Genomic DNA, 16,927 nt, shown 5'->3' on the forward strand with positions numbered 1-16,927 from the left:
GCAACAGCACAAATGCATACTGCATGGATATATGTTATGATGTCTTTGCGGCCACTGCACAGTTCTACCAGACTACAGCATTCTCCCCTTCCTGAACGCTGCCCAGCTCCCCAGTCCTTCTTTATCAGTGCATTCCTTCTCTCTGACTGCTGTCTTCCTTCCTCTGCCTCAGTACATTCTCCCTACCAGATATAGACTTTGATACTGGTGCCTACACAAAAAAAAGCCTGAAACAGAGATGTGAAATTGTTCCTTTTTCTCCAAAAATGTGTTTTCAGTTTTCAGTCTGAGTAAGACGTTTTAGAAGAAGGAAGCATTAGTTGTGTCAGTAGCAACACTCAAACTTGTGTTTTAAAATACCGTATATAAACCAAGTAGAAGTTTGTGTGGCGGTGGGGAGATCTCAGGCAGGTCCTTGCTGACACACACATGATCATATGAAAATTAAAACGGGTAGCTCAAATCAATCATTTGATTGGTTCCTGGCCATGATATAATAACCATATACAACTGCTTTGATTTAATAATAATTTGCACAATAATTATCTTTTATAAAAACAACAACAATAGACTAACCTTTGAAGGAAGCTGTGACACAGCTGGTTAAAATAGGCTAAATATCCCTGTGTATGAAACATTTAGAATATAAAACTGCTTTAACATGCTGTCAATAAGCACTTTAGACGTTATCTATACTCTCTTCAGTCTCTATTGATAATGTTAGCAAGTTGCTTTTTTGTTGTGTGTTTGTTTGTTCACTGCTGTCCCGATCAGTTTGTTAGTTTGGGTTATTGTGTGCCTTTCTTGAATGTAGTATGAATAGCATCTTCTTCCATGGATTGACCAATACCATAACAAATCTTAATCTTAACAAATCTTAAAAATTGTCTCACACCTCGTAGCCTTATCATCATCTAATAGTTCAATGAAAACTGCAGTTTCCTTAAATTATTCCCCTGCGATTGGACTGTAAGCCTGAGCGCTTGGTTATGTTTTTAAAATGGGGAACAAGATTCAAAATCCTATAGTTTAAAGGTCCCTTGGCATGGATATTTCACTTTATGAGAGTTGTTTAACATTAATATGAGTTCCCCCCCAGTGGCTAGAAATCGTGATAGGTCTAAACCGAGCCCTGGGTATCCTGCTCTGCCTTTGAGAAAATGAAAGCTCAGATGGGCCCATATGGAATCATGCCCCTTATGAGGTCATAAAGACTGGCTCTAGTGGCTGTAATTCTGCACCAGGGCTGAATTTTGGGAAAGAGACTTCCGATACAGTATTAGGGGAGCACTCAGGTCTATATAAAAGAGACTTCAAATACAGTATTAGGCACCACTAAGGTCTATATAAAAGAGTCTTCAGATACAATATTAGGGACCACTAAGGCCTATAAAAAGCATCCAAAGAGCACCATGTCATGACCTTTAAAACAAATTCCATACATTTCAAAGCCATCTAACATCTTGGATTAAATTGAGATACCACCTGCATTCCCTAATAAAATTGATAGGGCTAATACAAGAGCCCACTCTTCAAATGGACTCTTTCACGATCGTCTTATCTCCACAGCTGAATCCTGTCTGATCAACGAGTTAACATCAGGCTGGCAAACGATTACTCACAAATCTGTTCAGTTTATGAGTGACAGTACAATAATACTTTTTGCCAATTTAAGGTTTGGCTTAGGTCAGTGGGCCCAGCAAGTTGACCCCACATCCCCTAGCCTAGTCTTTTCTCGTGTTCAGTTAAGCTTAATGCCACGTGTCTTACCTTTCAAAACGGACTGAGTGACGGACTGTGATGAAAAGCCAATGCATGTTGTGGCATGTTGATTTTTGGCAGTTGTTAAAAATAGTGATATGATCATTGATATAAGATGCTTAAATATAATAAATATGCATGATGATTAGTTTATTTTGAAAAAGACAGTAAGTGGGATAGGAACACTATATCTCTAAGTACTCACTTTAATGGACTTACTTTACCATGAATTAATAATAAAAAATATATATTAAAATGATCCTCTTATCTGTGAAACAAGCATGCAAGCCGTTTTAACTCCACCCATCAAAGAATTGGAATCAAAAGGAAGAATTGAAACTTGAAACTAGTAATAATTAAAGTGATGCCCAACCCACTCAGTCGCTTGCTTGCGCACGCACGCACGCACGCACGCACGCACACACACACATACTTTGTGCATAATGCCAAAATAAGCATGTGTTTACATTTTATGTAAATGTGCCGACATTGAAAGCAATATTATGAACTGTGTGCCTTTATTTTTAATGGGTTCTGTGAAACCCCCACGCTGCCTTCCTTTTCTTCCTGTCATTCTAGCAGAATGGCATTGTGGTCCACTGTGGTCTACATCTAGAGTGCTAACTAGGCCACAGAAAGAAAGAAGCCTACTTCACTGGGTTGCACACAAGAGCATGAAACATAATTTTCCTATATCCATGGAGACTACCATACACATAAGATGATTAAAGATGAAATCTTATCAATTTTAAATATCACATGTATTTAGATAGCTTAAGTAACATCACTTGAGTATCTTTACAAATTTATAACAGAAATGTTACAATGCCAGTGTTACAATCTGGAGATGTGGAGTTAGACAAACCTGGATGTCTAACAGGAAGGAAATTATATATATATAATATATGAAAACATGTCTTTTATTCTTGTTTCTTCAAAGTTGCCACCGTTCGTTTTTTGATAGCACTGCAAACCATTGGTGTTCTCTCAATGAGCTTCATGAGATAGTCACCTGAACTGGTTTTCCCTTCACAGGTGGGCCTTGTCTGGTTTATTAGTGGAATAATGGAGTTGGGACCATCAGTTGTGTTGTGCAGAAGTCAGGTTGATACAGCACTATTGGACAGCTGTTAGAACTCATATCATGGCAAGAACCAATCAGCTAAGTAAAGAAAAATGAGTGGCCATCATTACTTTAAAAAAAGAAGGTCAGTCAGTCCTTAAAATTGCAAAACCTTTGAATGTGTCCCCAAGTGAAGTCGCAAAAACCATCAAGCACGAAGAACGAAAGGAAGAACAAAACTGGCTCACATGAGGACCCCCCAGGAAAGGAAGACCACCTCCGCTTCTGAGGATATATTAATCTGAGTCCCCAGCCTCAGAAATCACAAATTACAGCAGCTCAGATTAGAGAGCAGATGAATACCAGACAGAGTTCTGGCAGCAGACTCATCTCAAAAACAACCGGTAAGAGGAGACTGGGCGAATATAACCTTCATGGTAAAATAGCAGCTAGGAAATCACTGCTGAGTAGTGCAGTATGCAACAAGCAGCAGAGATTTGTTTTGGTCCAAGAAAGGAATGGACATTATACCAGTGGAAATCTGGGCTTTGGTCTGATGAGTCCAAATTTGACATCTTTGGTTCCAACCGCCAACGTGCCATCACATCCGGTTTGCGTTTAGTTGGGCCATCATTTATTTTCCAACAGGACAATGACCCCAAACACCCCTCCAGGCTGTGTAAGGGGTATCTGACCAAGAAGGAGAGTGATGGAGGGCTGCGCCTCCACAGTCACCGGACCTGGACCCAATCCAGACGGTTTGGGGAGAGCTGGACCGCAGAGTGAAGGAAAAAGGGCCAACAAGTGCTGAGCATTCTGGGAACTCCTTCAAGACTGTTGGGAAATAATTTCAGGTGACGACCTCTTGAAGCTCATTGAGAGAATGCCAAGAGTGTGCAAAGCAGTAATCAGAGCAAAGCGTGGCAACTTTGAAGAAACTAGAATATTAGACATATAAATATATATATGTATATATATATATATATAAATATATACTCACGTATATACATATATATATATATATATATACGTGTGCACATATATATATATATATATATATATATATATATACGTGTGTGTGTGTATATATGTGTATATATATATATATATATATATATATATATATATATATATATATATATATATATATATATATATATATATATATATATATATATATATATATATATGCACACACACACACACAGTACAAGGAGCTGTCCTAAGGATTAAAAGTCAAGCTACTCCCCCATGTGTCTTGTAGATTTGACTGTCAAAGAAAACTTTATTGATGTGTGAACATTTAAAATGGTGCAGTCAGCACTCGTGTTGTCTTGTTAACCACATTTGGTTAAATGAGCCCTACCAGATAAGTTAAAGTATTTTATCTGGACAGACATAAAATGATAAAATATACATGTCTGCATAATGAGTGCCTTATTTTTTTGTTACAAACAGGTCAAACAACATAATATAACAATACAAGTTAAATTTAGACACATTTTGAAGGCGTAGCTTTCACTTGGAATAGTGCTGCAAGGGTCCTGACCACATCACACCCATTCTCCATTCTCTTCACTGGCATCCTGATTCCACCAGGATTGAGTATAAGGTCTCCCTTCTTGTCCACTGATGCAGCCATGGAAATGCTACTATTACTCAAATAGTATGTTTAGTATTTCTATCACTAAACATGACTCTTTGGTTTGAATACATGACTTAGATATGCAAAGACATTTTAGCAGTTTCATAGATCACTTTTTCCCCATTGCTCTCCATTAGCCTTAAAAACAACTTCCATCATTTGACTATTTTTAAGTCTCTTTTCTAATCTTTTTCAACTTTGCGGTCACTCTTAATCCTTAACATACTGACACACATAGACACATTCCTCCCTGGCTTTTACTTGTACACTTCCACCTTACAACATGAATGGTATGTTTAAAAAAATAAACATCTGACATGTCAATCCAACTTAAGTCCACATATACATTAACCTTGACAACTGACTTGCTACTCTCTCTCCTTTTATGGTCTGGTGTTATTTTGAGCTGTGTTCCTTCCGAACAAGAGTCTGGTGATTGTCTTGTGAACTCAACCAGTTTGTGAGATGACGATTGAGCACGGAACTGCATTCTGGTTCACAGAGTAAAACACATCTGACTGGTTTGTTTATTCTTTTAAAATGGAATCATCCTGCTTATTGCGACATAGAGCCTCCCTGTTTCAGCCTGTCTCGCTCAGGCTTGGTATTCAGTGCTTGCTCGCCTCACCTCTGCATCTCCATCAGGTCTACACCCCATTTTAAAATTAGGACTTTTTGCTTCAGTTCTCTGACAATTTGTTAGCAAACAGTGAACCCAAACTCCAGGCTTCTTCATGGACACTACAACAGTGTTTTAATACAGTCTATGCTGCTGCTTCAACTACCATGCTGTTGCTATTATGACTCCACGTAGTACTGCCGTGCTGTTACAATCCTTTTACCACCTCTGCAGCGTTGGATGAAACTAATGCTTATACAGCTACTATTACTGCTGTGTTATCTCACATGTCTTTAGCCGTTTCTAGGCATGGGCAGTATGTTGTTATGCAATGAGACTGTTCATACTAAAGCCGCTTTCCCCTACTGGCTTTGACCATACCATGTACTCATACTGCCACAGCTTTTGTTATTGCTCCGTCCCCACTGCTACTAAATGGAATGCTCCTTTTGTTTCAGGTATAACAGTACTGCTGCAACTGGTCCTGCTATAATCATTGCTGCCTGTACTGTTACTAAAGCACTACCACTTTACCAGATGTTACTGCACTTTTGGTAAACCTAATCAACTGGTTCCTTAGTTTACCCAGTTTTATATTGAAGTATATAAACCTCAAAACTGGGTCAGCAAACCAGTCTAAGCTCCCAATCTGAATATGAGACTCTTGGTTAACATGAGTAGATGTTCCCTTTGTTGTAAGCTGCATCTGATTGTAGGGTGAAGGTTACATTTCATCATCTGTGTAAACGCAGATTTGCACATCATTGTTGTTGCAGTGTCATGTGAACATGGCGAGTTGCTGCACCCCCTATCAGAAGAAATAAAAGGACATTTCAGTGCACAAGATTATTTTTTAATTGTTATATGCTCTGCTCAGTGCTGATCTAAAGGCCCTGACACACCAAGCCAACCACTGGCTCTCGGTCTCAGCTGGCTTGTGTGTTGTGTCCCGCATTGTTGAACGTTTTTCAGCTGAACTGATCAGGAAGGCTGGCTCTCTGATCGGCTGCAAATAGAACACATTTAAAGCTGTGCTGGAGAGGAGTTCACTGAACAAACGTATCTATCGTGGATAACCCCGAACACCCTCTCCACCCCCCCCCACACTGGTCCAACAGAGGAGCAGCTTCTCTAAGAGGCTCTGACAGCTTCAATGTCGCCTGGACCACTACAGGAAATCATTCCTACCACAGGCAATAAAACTCTTTAACGTGTCATCACAGGGTGCTAGAGAATACTCTGAGACACCACAATAATGCACTATACTATATACTATACTATACTAATACTGCACTACACTATATATTATACTAGTCCTGCACTAAGTGCAACCTGTACAATTGGTTTATTTACATTTTAGCACACTATTTAAGCAGTTGCACATTTTGTTTTCCCATCTTGTATATATTAAAATATTTCTTCTTATATTTTATTCATATTATTATTCATATTCATATTATTATTTAATTGATATTGTATCTATGCATATTGTATCCTAGTATTTCATTTATATTTATATTCTATGCTGTGTGACTGATGTATGTTTGCTGCTGTAACACCATACTTTCCCATTTTTGGATCAATAAATATCCATCCATCCATCTATCCAATTAATCATATTTCCCATGGCTCCTTTCATTTTTCCTTTCATCTGATCAATCCAATATAAAGCTGTCATGACTGGTCAAAAATGACATTTTAATTTACTTTCTAAAAACACACAGATTTGAACTATTGGAATATCTATCTATCTATCTACCACCACCACAGCAAGCAAGCTTGCCAGCCAGCCTCTAAATTAGTAAGATGTAACAACTTAGTGTTTCATTCACTCTTGTAACATCAATATCGCCAGATGAGTGACAGTTTAGTTTGGCAAATGTCCGGTAACCAGTGTTAGATGAAGGCATTCCGGCAGGTCAAATTAGCAAGCTAACGTTAGCTAACGAGCAGCATTCGGTCGTTTGGTCGCTCCACCTGTAGGGCGACTTCATTACTGAAAGAACGGATGACCGCTTGGTCTTCTTACCCGTCTCCCAGTAGCGCTGTCTTCCCGGCGGGGACTGAAGCAGAGGGACCGTAGGCTCTGTTCTGTTCTGCCGCTGCTAGAGCAAACTCTGTTTGTTGTGGGTATCATGGCAACGGCATCTGGTTTCCCTTGTTGATTGACTGCCTGCTAGTTTGGAGAGTTATTTCCTGTCACGCAGGTGCAGAAGTTACGTGGTACTCGGCCGTCGGCTGTGCGTAGTCTGTGTGGTGTGTCTGGCCCAGACAAAGGGGACAAGAGGCGATGCCACAGGCGGCAGGGGTTGACAGTAGTCGCCGTCGGCGTGGTGTGTCAGGCCCTTAACTTTGAGACATCTAGATGACACAACTAGATCAAACTGGAGATTCATGGCTAATCAGGCCAGGTGCTAGGAGGAGGCCGCATTTCATCCAGTTCAGTAGCGCCACCTACTGAACTGGGTGATTGCAGCCGTGTTAAAGGTTAAGTCCGCTCAAATACTACTTTCAGTTGTAAATATTTATTCTACCCAAATACTACGTTTGGTTCAAGTACTTACCGTTTTAAAGGTTTATTCTACCAAAATACTACGTTTGGTCCAAGTACTTACAGTTTTAAAGGTTTATTCTACCCAAATACTACTTTTGGTTCAAGTACTTACAGTTTTAAAGGTTTATTCTACCCAAATACTACTTTTGGTTCAAGTACTTACAGTTTTAAAAGTTTATTCTACCCAAATACTACTTTTGGTCCAAGTACTTATAGTATTTAAAGTATTAAAAAGGGGATTTCCACCCAGATACTAATTTCGTTCCTGCAATTCAACTTGGTTGCTAAGAGTTGCATGTTGGCCTATTTGTGTCATTAGCATAATTAAGTCATTAACATCTTCATTCAACAACAAGAACATTTTGACAGTTAGCCGACTACTTGGTCTACATCCCAATAACACTGGTTTAAGTGTTTGAGAGAGGGAACGCAATCGTAGAGTAAAGGCCATCATCATCCCAACAGGCATATGTTAATATTAATAGTATAACCTTAAATCTGCTGTTAGACATGTCCTGCAAAGAGGCAAGTAAAGATGGCTCCATGGTTGGAGAAGGAAGTGTGTGTGTGTGTGTGTGTGTGTGTGTTTGTATAGAGGAAGGGAGTGTAGACAGTATCTTAACCGAGGAGTTGAGAAGGTACACATTTGGGAAATGAGAAAGGCCCGTATGGTGTGTATAACTTCTTTTTTCATTTTTGATTCATCACCCAATGACTTGTCCTTTGCTTTTGACCCATGAGCTTTTGTAACAAGATAATTTCCCCGTTGGGGGATCAGTTCTTTGTTTCATCCGCATTTATTTTTATTGGTGATGAGAAACTTGTATTATTATTTTATCTACTCTCCTGGTCTACTGCAGTCTAACTGATGTTTTTCGGTTATGTGGTGTAATTTCCAAAGTAGCTTACTACATACTTCCTGTTTGTATGAAGGCTAACCTAATCTGCTCTATTGATTATGGGGTTGATTGAATTAAAGGCAGGCTCCTCAGCTTCTCCTGCCGCTGCTCTGCTGACTAATGACGCTGTCAGAGAGAAGCTGATCATAATAATAATGAGTAGACAAAGAGCTTGGTGAAGGAGCAACTAACAGTGTTTTACTTCACTGATGTGTCATACCAAAACATTTATATTCAATGTTTCTGCTCTAGCTTAAAGAAGTTGCACATATTATATGAAGGAAATTTGTAGATATTTTTTTTTTTCTCTTCTAATCATGCATAGTGTTGTACAAATTCAGGCTTGTAATTGCCAATGTTTTGTTCCGACATTCAGTTTCTTTCATTATTTTGATGCTAAAACATTGCACTAAAATAATTCTTCTGGTGTTCCTCATTAGCCAACTTTATAAATATCATAAAAGCTGAGCTGTTTCAACAGGTAGGACAAATTGTTCCCACAAATCCTCGAACATGCACATTTTATAGATTATTTTTTGTATTAAGCTTTATTTATTTATGAGAACTATGCACATTATTAACATTTCTGTAAATGCGCCAGTGTTGGCCGGCTGGCTGATTTTCAACTGTAGTCCTAGTTACCCAGCATGCATGTCTTTATGGTGGGAGCAAACCGGAGCACCAGGAGGAAGTCAGTTTTTTTGAGCATGGGATGATGTTTTACCTCCAAACCGCTCTGATCTTTTCTTAAAATCTAAATCATCAGTCAACATCAACAATCTTCTCTCTTTCAGTTGCTGGACATCAATTGGACGGGACTTACAAACATGCTGGACATTCCTGGTGTCAAGTAAGTAACTGCATGTAATGGGTTTTGACTATGTCTCATGACAGAGTTGGTGTGTGTGTGTGTGTGTGTGTGTGTGTGTGTGTGTGTGTGTGTGTAATAAAGAAACAATGTCCTAAATGTGCCCATTTTCTCTACACACTGTGTAACTACAATCTTTGGATCACAGTGCAACACACGCAGCCCACGCACGCGTGTTCATGCACGTTTTAAGGGTCACTCTTATCTCTGACACCTTTGTGGCGGTCAGATTTAAGTGTTTTATTTATTGTTTACATAAATAATAAGCAACACATTTTGAGCAGTTTTATTTTTCATTATCTAATTAAAGTATTTGTCTGGCACTGTATTGTGGGCATATTTCAGCCTTTTATTAGACTGCATGAAAATATTTTTATGGTTTACCTGAACCCTACTTTCCAATGCAAACGTTGGAAACATTATTAGGACGCTAAAAGGAGATCAGGGTGGACTCATTCAAATTTCTCCTTTAAATGTCCAGTGAGACTGTGAGTGCCTTTCAGTATGAAACATAGTTTCTCTCTGTGACTCACCCATTTGATATATTAATCATCATAGAACATTTACCAACACAGACACACCTAATTATATCTCAGCATTGTCAAGATTTGTATTTTCCATTTAATAAGGTTTGAGTGTGTCTGTTAAGCTCTTTGCAATCTAAAACAGGGCTATGGAGTTTTCTTGTAAAAAACAAAAGTTATGTATAGTCTTCCTCATTAAACACTTAAATGCAGACTGCCAGTCTGACCAGAAACCTTGAATCACACATTATCTACCTCTCTTTATGCATCCATTGTACAGCTTCTGGAAACTGACAGTTTTTTTTGTTTATTTCTAAAATACATTATAAGCTGGAATATAAAAAAGCATGATCGGTGTAGCTCATATTTGATGAGAGAATGAAATAAAAAGCTTCAATATTGCAACAAAATATGTTTCTTTTAAATCTGATTTTGCTTGAGATATGTGTATAATTATTTTCTTTATTGCACTTCCTTGTATTATCTTTAATCTTAAAATACAACTGTCCAGATCATATTTTCACCAAACAACAAACTTGAAACACAACCTGCCCATCCTGCCGAGTACTGTTACCACGCTGCTGCGTTCCTCTACTGCTGCTGTGTACAGCAGAGACACTCGCTGTGGTTTCATAAAGACTCCGCCCTTTGAAATGTAGCTTTCCTTGTTTGACGAGTTTGTGGGACAACTACAGTGCTGTGTGTGTGTCTGCAGTAATCAAGCTGAAAAACTGCCCTTGCCCCACCCTCCTCACTCTCTTCCTGTATGTTAGTGTGGATGCACTCATTATTTCCTCAGTGATGATTTCCTGCTCCAGTATACACTCTTTCAGTGGGAAATTATTTTTGTAGTAAAGCAGTGCAGCTCTACTCTGATGATGGTTGCTGCTGCCCTCTAGAGGACATGAGGGCAAATAGTTGTTGTCTGTATATCCTTGCATGGGAATCTACTTGGAAATGCCTTTCTGATAGCTCAGTCATATTGTCTTTATATTAAAGGCCCTGATAAATGGTCAGTTAACTCAAACCACACAAAAACAAAGATCTTTTGTCATTCAGCCTCTGGTGATATTATCTCCTCATAGAAATAGTGGTGTAGATGTCAGCCTGTTGAGATTCCGGCCTTCTTGGAGACCCTGAATGGAATCCTTTGTTGAGCTACTGTAAAGGACTCCATAGTTCTGCTGGTAGACTTTGCACGTGAGCAATAATGGAGACACCCCGAGAGGCATGATTGGGAGCAATGATCTCCCTTATCTAAATCCTAGCGGTAGTTGGTTGTTAGACTTCTGTGCTAGTCATTGATTGTCTATAACAAACACCATGTTCCTATATAAAGTGGACGTGGTAGCAGAGCACTTTGGCTGAAGGTCGATTATAGATAGCGTGCTCAGATGTGAGGCAGCATGTTTTGGACATTCTAGTAAAAAGAAGGGCAGAGCTGTCAATAAATCACCATCTGGTAGAGAGTTGGGTCGGGGGTTTGGGAAGACTATGGTCAGACCAGGTAAGCACAAATGAGTAGTGCAGGTAGCGATGTTCTGTTATTGTTAGACAGTATTCTCCAGCTCTTTATGTGTTGTAATTGCACATGCACATTTATTTATTTATTTATTACATATAATACACAGTATATTCTCTATTATTATTATCCTCTCATTACGTTCCTTTTCTATCCTCTCTTTCCGCTCTATCGCTCCTTCTTTTCTATCATCCATCTGTCTCAGTGGTTTGTGTGATAACATCATCCAGGACATCATCTACAGCTTTGTGGTCCTACCCAACCGCATCACCATCCCTTTGGTTGGAGAGGCCGCGCTGGCCCAGCTACGCTTCCCTGTGCCCAAGGTGATGCACACACACAGTGACTCATAGTTTGGAATCAATAAATCAAATAATTGCCTTGTTGATTGGCAGGAAAGTGTTTGATAATAATTTGGTTCTCTGGTTCAGTCTTTTCAAATGTGATAACGTTCTGCTTAACACTGCTTTATATTGATTAAAAATTAATATGAATATTTAAAATAATCACTTATTGCATTTCCTTGTTATTGATAATATATAACATATATATTTGTTTTATTAATATTAATTGCTTTGTATTTATTTTACAAAGAAGTTAATTTCATATGAGCTGAAAGCTTACTCAAAGAGCATGCTTGATTAACTTAATTCAAAAGACTCAGCAGCACTCAGAAATTAAGTTTTAATCAACATCTTACAGCTCGATGGATGGCTGAAAACATCACTGATTTAATTTCTCCTGCCAGCATCATCACAAAGAAATGTAGATAAAGAGCTTATCCTGTTCTTTATGAGCAAGCAACACAAATCTTGGAAATTGGTCCAGTATTGAAAAATAATGCTGTAACCTGCAGCAAGCAATTTCTAATATTGGGCAAATGTTCACCGTTAATTTCCTTCCACTAAACGTTTTTGCCACTGACAGGCTCAGATTATTATTCTAATTTTCTGACATTATGGAGCGATACATAAAGAGACAGACATTTTGGCTAAAGAGTAAGATCAAATATAATAAAAAATAATAAAATATGATAAAAAAACAAACCTTTTAGCATGTATAGAGCAGCATATCTCCATCATGCTTTAATGTTTTTTTAATGTTTTAAACCTTTTTTTTTTTTACTTTTTTTGTCAAATATGTTTTTTCTCTCACAAAATGCTTTTTCGCTATCAGTGTGATAACGTTTTCTGTCATTTTTGTTTTTATCTCTAAGATTTTTTTTTCTTTCTTGCATCTAATAAAGAAACAATTCTAGCTCCATCAAATTTACTGGTGAAACAAGTTATTATTATAAGTTGTTACATTTAAAAAAAATAATTTACGTTTGACCCTGTGGCCATAGCAATAGCTTCTTGTTTCCTTTAAATTCTACCCGTATAAATGGACTGTATGAACGTGTGTGTATATATATATATATATATATATATATATATATATATATATATATATATACATGCATATAGTAGGGCGGTAGTAAGGACTTGTTACTGAGTTTGCAGGTATGATATAGCAGGACTTAGTTGTGTGAAATAACACCTGAGATAAATAAACAGCATTGGCAAAGATTACTGCTATGTTGCTCTGGCAAAACTACTATGACATTTTAATGGAACAAAGCCAAACTTTCTAGATAAAGGCTTCTGAACCGAACATCACCCAATGGATATGTTTCAACCGTAATGCAACCCGGAACTGTGGAAAATTTAACAACATCGGCAGCACGGATGACATTGTTTACTGCCGTTAGCTATGTAGCTACTATAATTGGCAGTGGGCCTTTAATAGAACACAGCAGGAAATGAAGTATTTTAAACCAAATACTACATGAACAGAAAATGTTTCAGGAGTAGTGTGACCCTGAATTGGGGAGAATCTAACTACACTGGCAGCCAAGATGACATCTACTACTGCCGTTAGCATGCAGCTACATGGGACAATGTTAACACAGCAGTGGATTAGATGAAGACAACCCTCCAGACCGGCCAGCATGGACCAATCACAGCACACCAGCTACGAGTCGCGTAAGACTCAGAGAGTAGATAATACTGCTAAAACCGGAGTGTTCACAATAGTTGGAAATCTGAACGTTTTAGCTCAGGGGGATTTGTCTAGAATACGTTTATCTCATTATTTGAATGTTTTGGCAACGTTTGATGTGAAAATCTGACATTATAACGCTGTAGACATGACAGAAAACACGGAAAAGTATAATATATGACTTTTAAACTTCTTCAAAACCAAACTATAAAATGAATTCAGAGATTGCCTCTTTTCCTCCTCTGTTTCTTGACCACTCTTCTCTTCTGGCCCAGCCGCATTTTAGACGCTCTTTTACTCGTTTGTCTCCTCAGGCCATCCTGAGGATCCACTTCATCGAGGCTCAGGACCTGATTGGTAAAGACAAGTTCCTAGGAGGGCTGATCAAGGGCAAGTCAGACCCTTATGGAGTCATCCAGGTCGGGACCCATCTCTTCAAGAGCAAAGTCATCAACGAGACGGTCAACCCAAGGTGGAATGAAGTGTACGAGGTGAGCGAGACGGTTGGACAGCCAGCATCAATCTGAGTTAAAGAGCCCCTATTATACTTTTATGGATATTTCTCTTTTAGTGTGTTTTATGTTTTTGTGTATGTAATAGATATATAGTACAAAAACACATTTCACTTCAAATAGATCTCTGTCTCCCACAGACTTGCTGACATTTCTGTTTGAAAGTCCTAAATCAGTGATGTCACTAATGAGAATGCCAGGCCAGTTTTTCATACATGCTGCCCGTAGGTGCTCCCTGACGAAGCACACCCCGCCCAGTGGCTTGTTTGAATCACAGCCCGACCGATCTTATTGGCGGGCCGATGTTAGGCACTTCCTGGACCATCGGTATCGGCATTTATAATGGCTGATACATTAAAAAAAATATATATTTTAAATATTCAATCATCACAATCATTTAAAATGACAATAATTGATTCTGATAAATTAATAGTTTTAAAATAAAATAAAAACAGACAGTCACCCATGTCATTGGGACAGTGGGAGGAAAATATATTTTTTATTAATTTATTTACATTTTTCTATTATTTATTTATTTCATTGTGGCCTCATTCATCCAACAATACAGCATACATGGATGTTATCAACATAAGGAGCACGTTAAACAGCAGTGTGAATAAGGATCAAATGTATTTATTTGTATTTTCAGGCCTTGATGTACGATCACTCAGGACAGAATCTGGATATTGAGCTGTTTGATGAAGACACTGATAAAGATGACTTTCTGGGAAGGTACAGCTTCTATTAAAACATCAAAAAATCACCTTTTTAAAAAGACACCTTCACCCTGCTCTCTGTCTTTCTATTGACGTCCTCTGGCCTTTATTAAAGTGGCTGTATATACAGATATGTATATTTTGTACATATATATTTTTTGTGTTCATTCTAGCAACCCCTTTGGACAAACTGTGGACAAACCCCACTGTATTACCGTTGTTAGCATTAAAGGGGGGCCATATAGTTGCAATGAATATTTTGCACGGACAGATAATCATTAATTTACAGTAAGTGAATACATTTCAAGTGTTGCAGACGGAAATGTAATCTACTTTAGATGTATCGTGAGATCAACCAGGTGTCACTGACACTGTCACAAGCCAAAGCACTAAGAAGTTAATAATAACTTATAATAATAACTCATAATATTATAGCGCATTTCACGAAACCCAGAGACTTCGTACAAGTAACATCAAAGTGGGACGGGCAGCCAGATAACTCAGTTGGTGGAGCAGCCCTCCACGTATAGAGGTGTACTCCTCGACACAGTGGGCCCGGGTTCAACTCCAACCTGCGGCCCTTTACTGCATGTCACACCCCCTCTCTCCCCTTTCATGTCTTTATCTGTCCTGTAAAGAATAAAAGCCAAAAATGCCAACAAATATCTTTAAAAAAAAATAAACGTTTCAGTGGGACAAGGGAGAAGAAAACAGTAACCCTATAGGAGTAAAAGGGAAACCTTTGCGCTAATGGAAGGTGGACCTTAGTCAAATGTTGGCTGCTGACGTACAACTAAATCATGCATTGTAAAGTTATTTTATGAATGAGAAAGACATTTTACATACCTGAAGGACAATTTTGGGATGGTTTTAAATTATTTACAACCCCGTAATGGTCTCCATCTGTTGAAAGCCTGACCGATGGTAATGGTTTTGCCCCAGTATCAGCCTCAACTACAACAGATAACTTATCAAATAACATTAAATTACAATTAGACCTATATAAAGAAATATCCTTCTTTCTTTTACCTGGCTCAACTGACAAACACTAACACAGGTTGTTTTGGTGTAACAAAGAAATCTGTGACCCGTCAGAATGTTTGAATGGAGCGTCATCTACATGCCGTAAATCATTTACTTTGTGGGAAAAATCGGACCCAGGCCAAGGCATTGCTAAAAAAGGTCTAAAAATGGCATTCTTTTCACTGTTAGTTTCGTTTCCTGCTACAGGTCCTTTGAGACCACTGTATGAAAAATTTGAAATTAGAGTTTCAGAAACATTATAAAGTTACATAAAGTAATTTTAAACTCAGAAGACACTTATAATTGATGATGTTTAACTATTTTACATAAGTTAAGGCACTTTTTTATGAAAAGCTGAATATAAAAGCTCAGTAGTTTATGGATTAACAGAGTACTTATGTGTTCTGTTTCTCATGTCTTTTACAAATACTATATTATTTTAAAGAGTGTGTATGTAATATGATTTCACACTACATTTACCTGCTAGTAGTTTTTTCTTTAAGGACAGGGCCCCTGAGTGCATCTACAGTGAATCCACAGTGTAACGTTGTGTGACCATTTTCAGCAGAACCCATTAACTGTGAGAACATGCAGTGCCTGAGCTTTGCTCAGTCAAAGTTTTGTGTTGTTTGTGACTTGACTTTGTGACTTTTCAGTGTGATGATCGACTTGGCCGAGATCAAGAAGCAACAAAAAGTCGATATGGTAATCTCCTCCTCTCTTCAGTGCCTTCAGCAGCCATCCATCTGAGACTCCAATACTTAGTAAAGCAGGAGATGTTTTTATAGTGAAATCTCGGCTCCTATGTGCACATTACTCTGGTCTTTACACACTGAACTTACAAGAGGTCAGCTGTCACCCAAACCCTTTGGGCGCCACTCAAGTTTATTGGATTTTCTGTTGAAAAAGTTTTTGTAAGTTACATATTTTTGTCCCCTATTTATATACTTTTTATATAAAGTAGATAAATGAAAAGTAAATTAAGTCATACTTGTAACTTAAATCCCTTTGAAGGAACGCCACCGTTAGTGGAAATAGGGTTTATCACAGCCACCCCCCCATAGCTGCAACACCGGCAGCGCCACCACTAAGGCCAGTTATGTCATGGATAAGGATACTCTGCATCCTGATTAAGTTCCCTTGGCCTTTGGAATTAAAATACCCCCCCCCCCAATCACCAC

At 38.3% G+C, this 16,927-nt stretch overlaps 1 protein-coding gene across 4 annotated transcripts in view; it reads left to right on the forward strand.

The window, feature by feature from the left end:
• LOC117954379 (extended synaptotagmin-2-like) overlaps positions 1 to 16,927 on the forward strand; it is a 53,528-nt gene that overhangs the window by 24,151 nt on the left and 12,450 nt on the right. For all 4 annotated transcript variants that reach the window (XM_034888135.1, XM_034888136.1, XM_034888137.1 and 1 more), the window contains exons 8-12: positions 9,336 to 9,391; positions 11,661 to 11,781; positions 13,810 to 13,986; positions 14,657 to 14,739; positions 16,403 to 16,451. In XM_034888135.1, coding sequence (XP_034744026.1) covers positions 9,336 to 9,391; positions 11,661 to 11,781; positions 13,810 to 13,986; positions 14,657 to 14,739; positions 16,403 to 16,451 — 486 coding nt within the window. The remainder of the gene's footprint in view (positions 1 to 9,335; positions 9,392 to 11,660; positions 11,782 to 13,809; positions 13,987 to 14,656; positions 14,740 to 16,402; positions 16,452 to 16,927) is intronic.

The sequence above is a fragment of the Etheostoma cragini genome, chromosome 12 (genome assembly GCF_013103735.1).
Source record: "Etheostoma cragini isolate CJK2018 chromosome 12, CSU_Ecrag_1.0, whole genome shotgun sequence".
Taxonomy (NCBI): Eukaryota; Metazoa; Chordata; class Actinopteri; order Perciformes; family Percidae; genus Etheostoma; species Etheostoma cragini.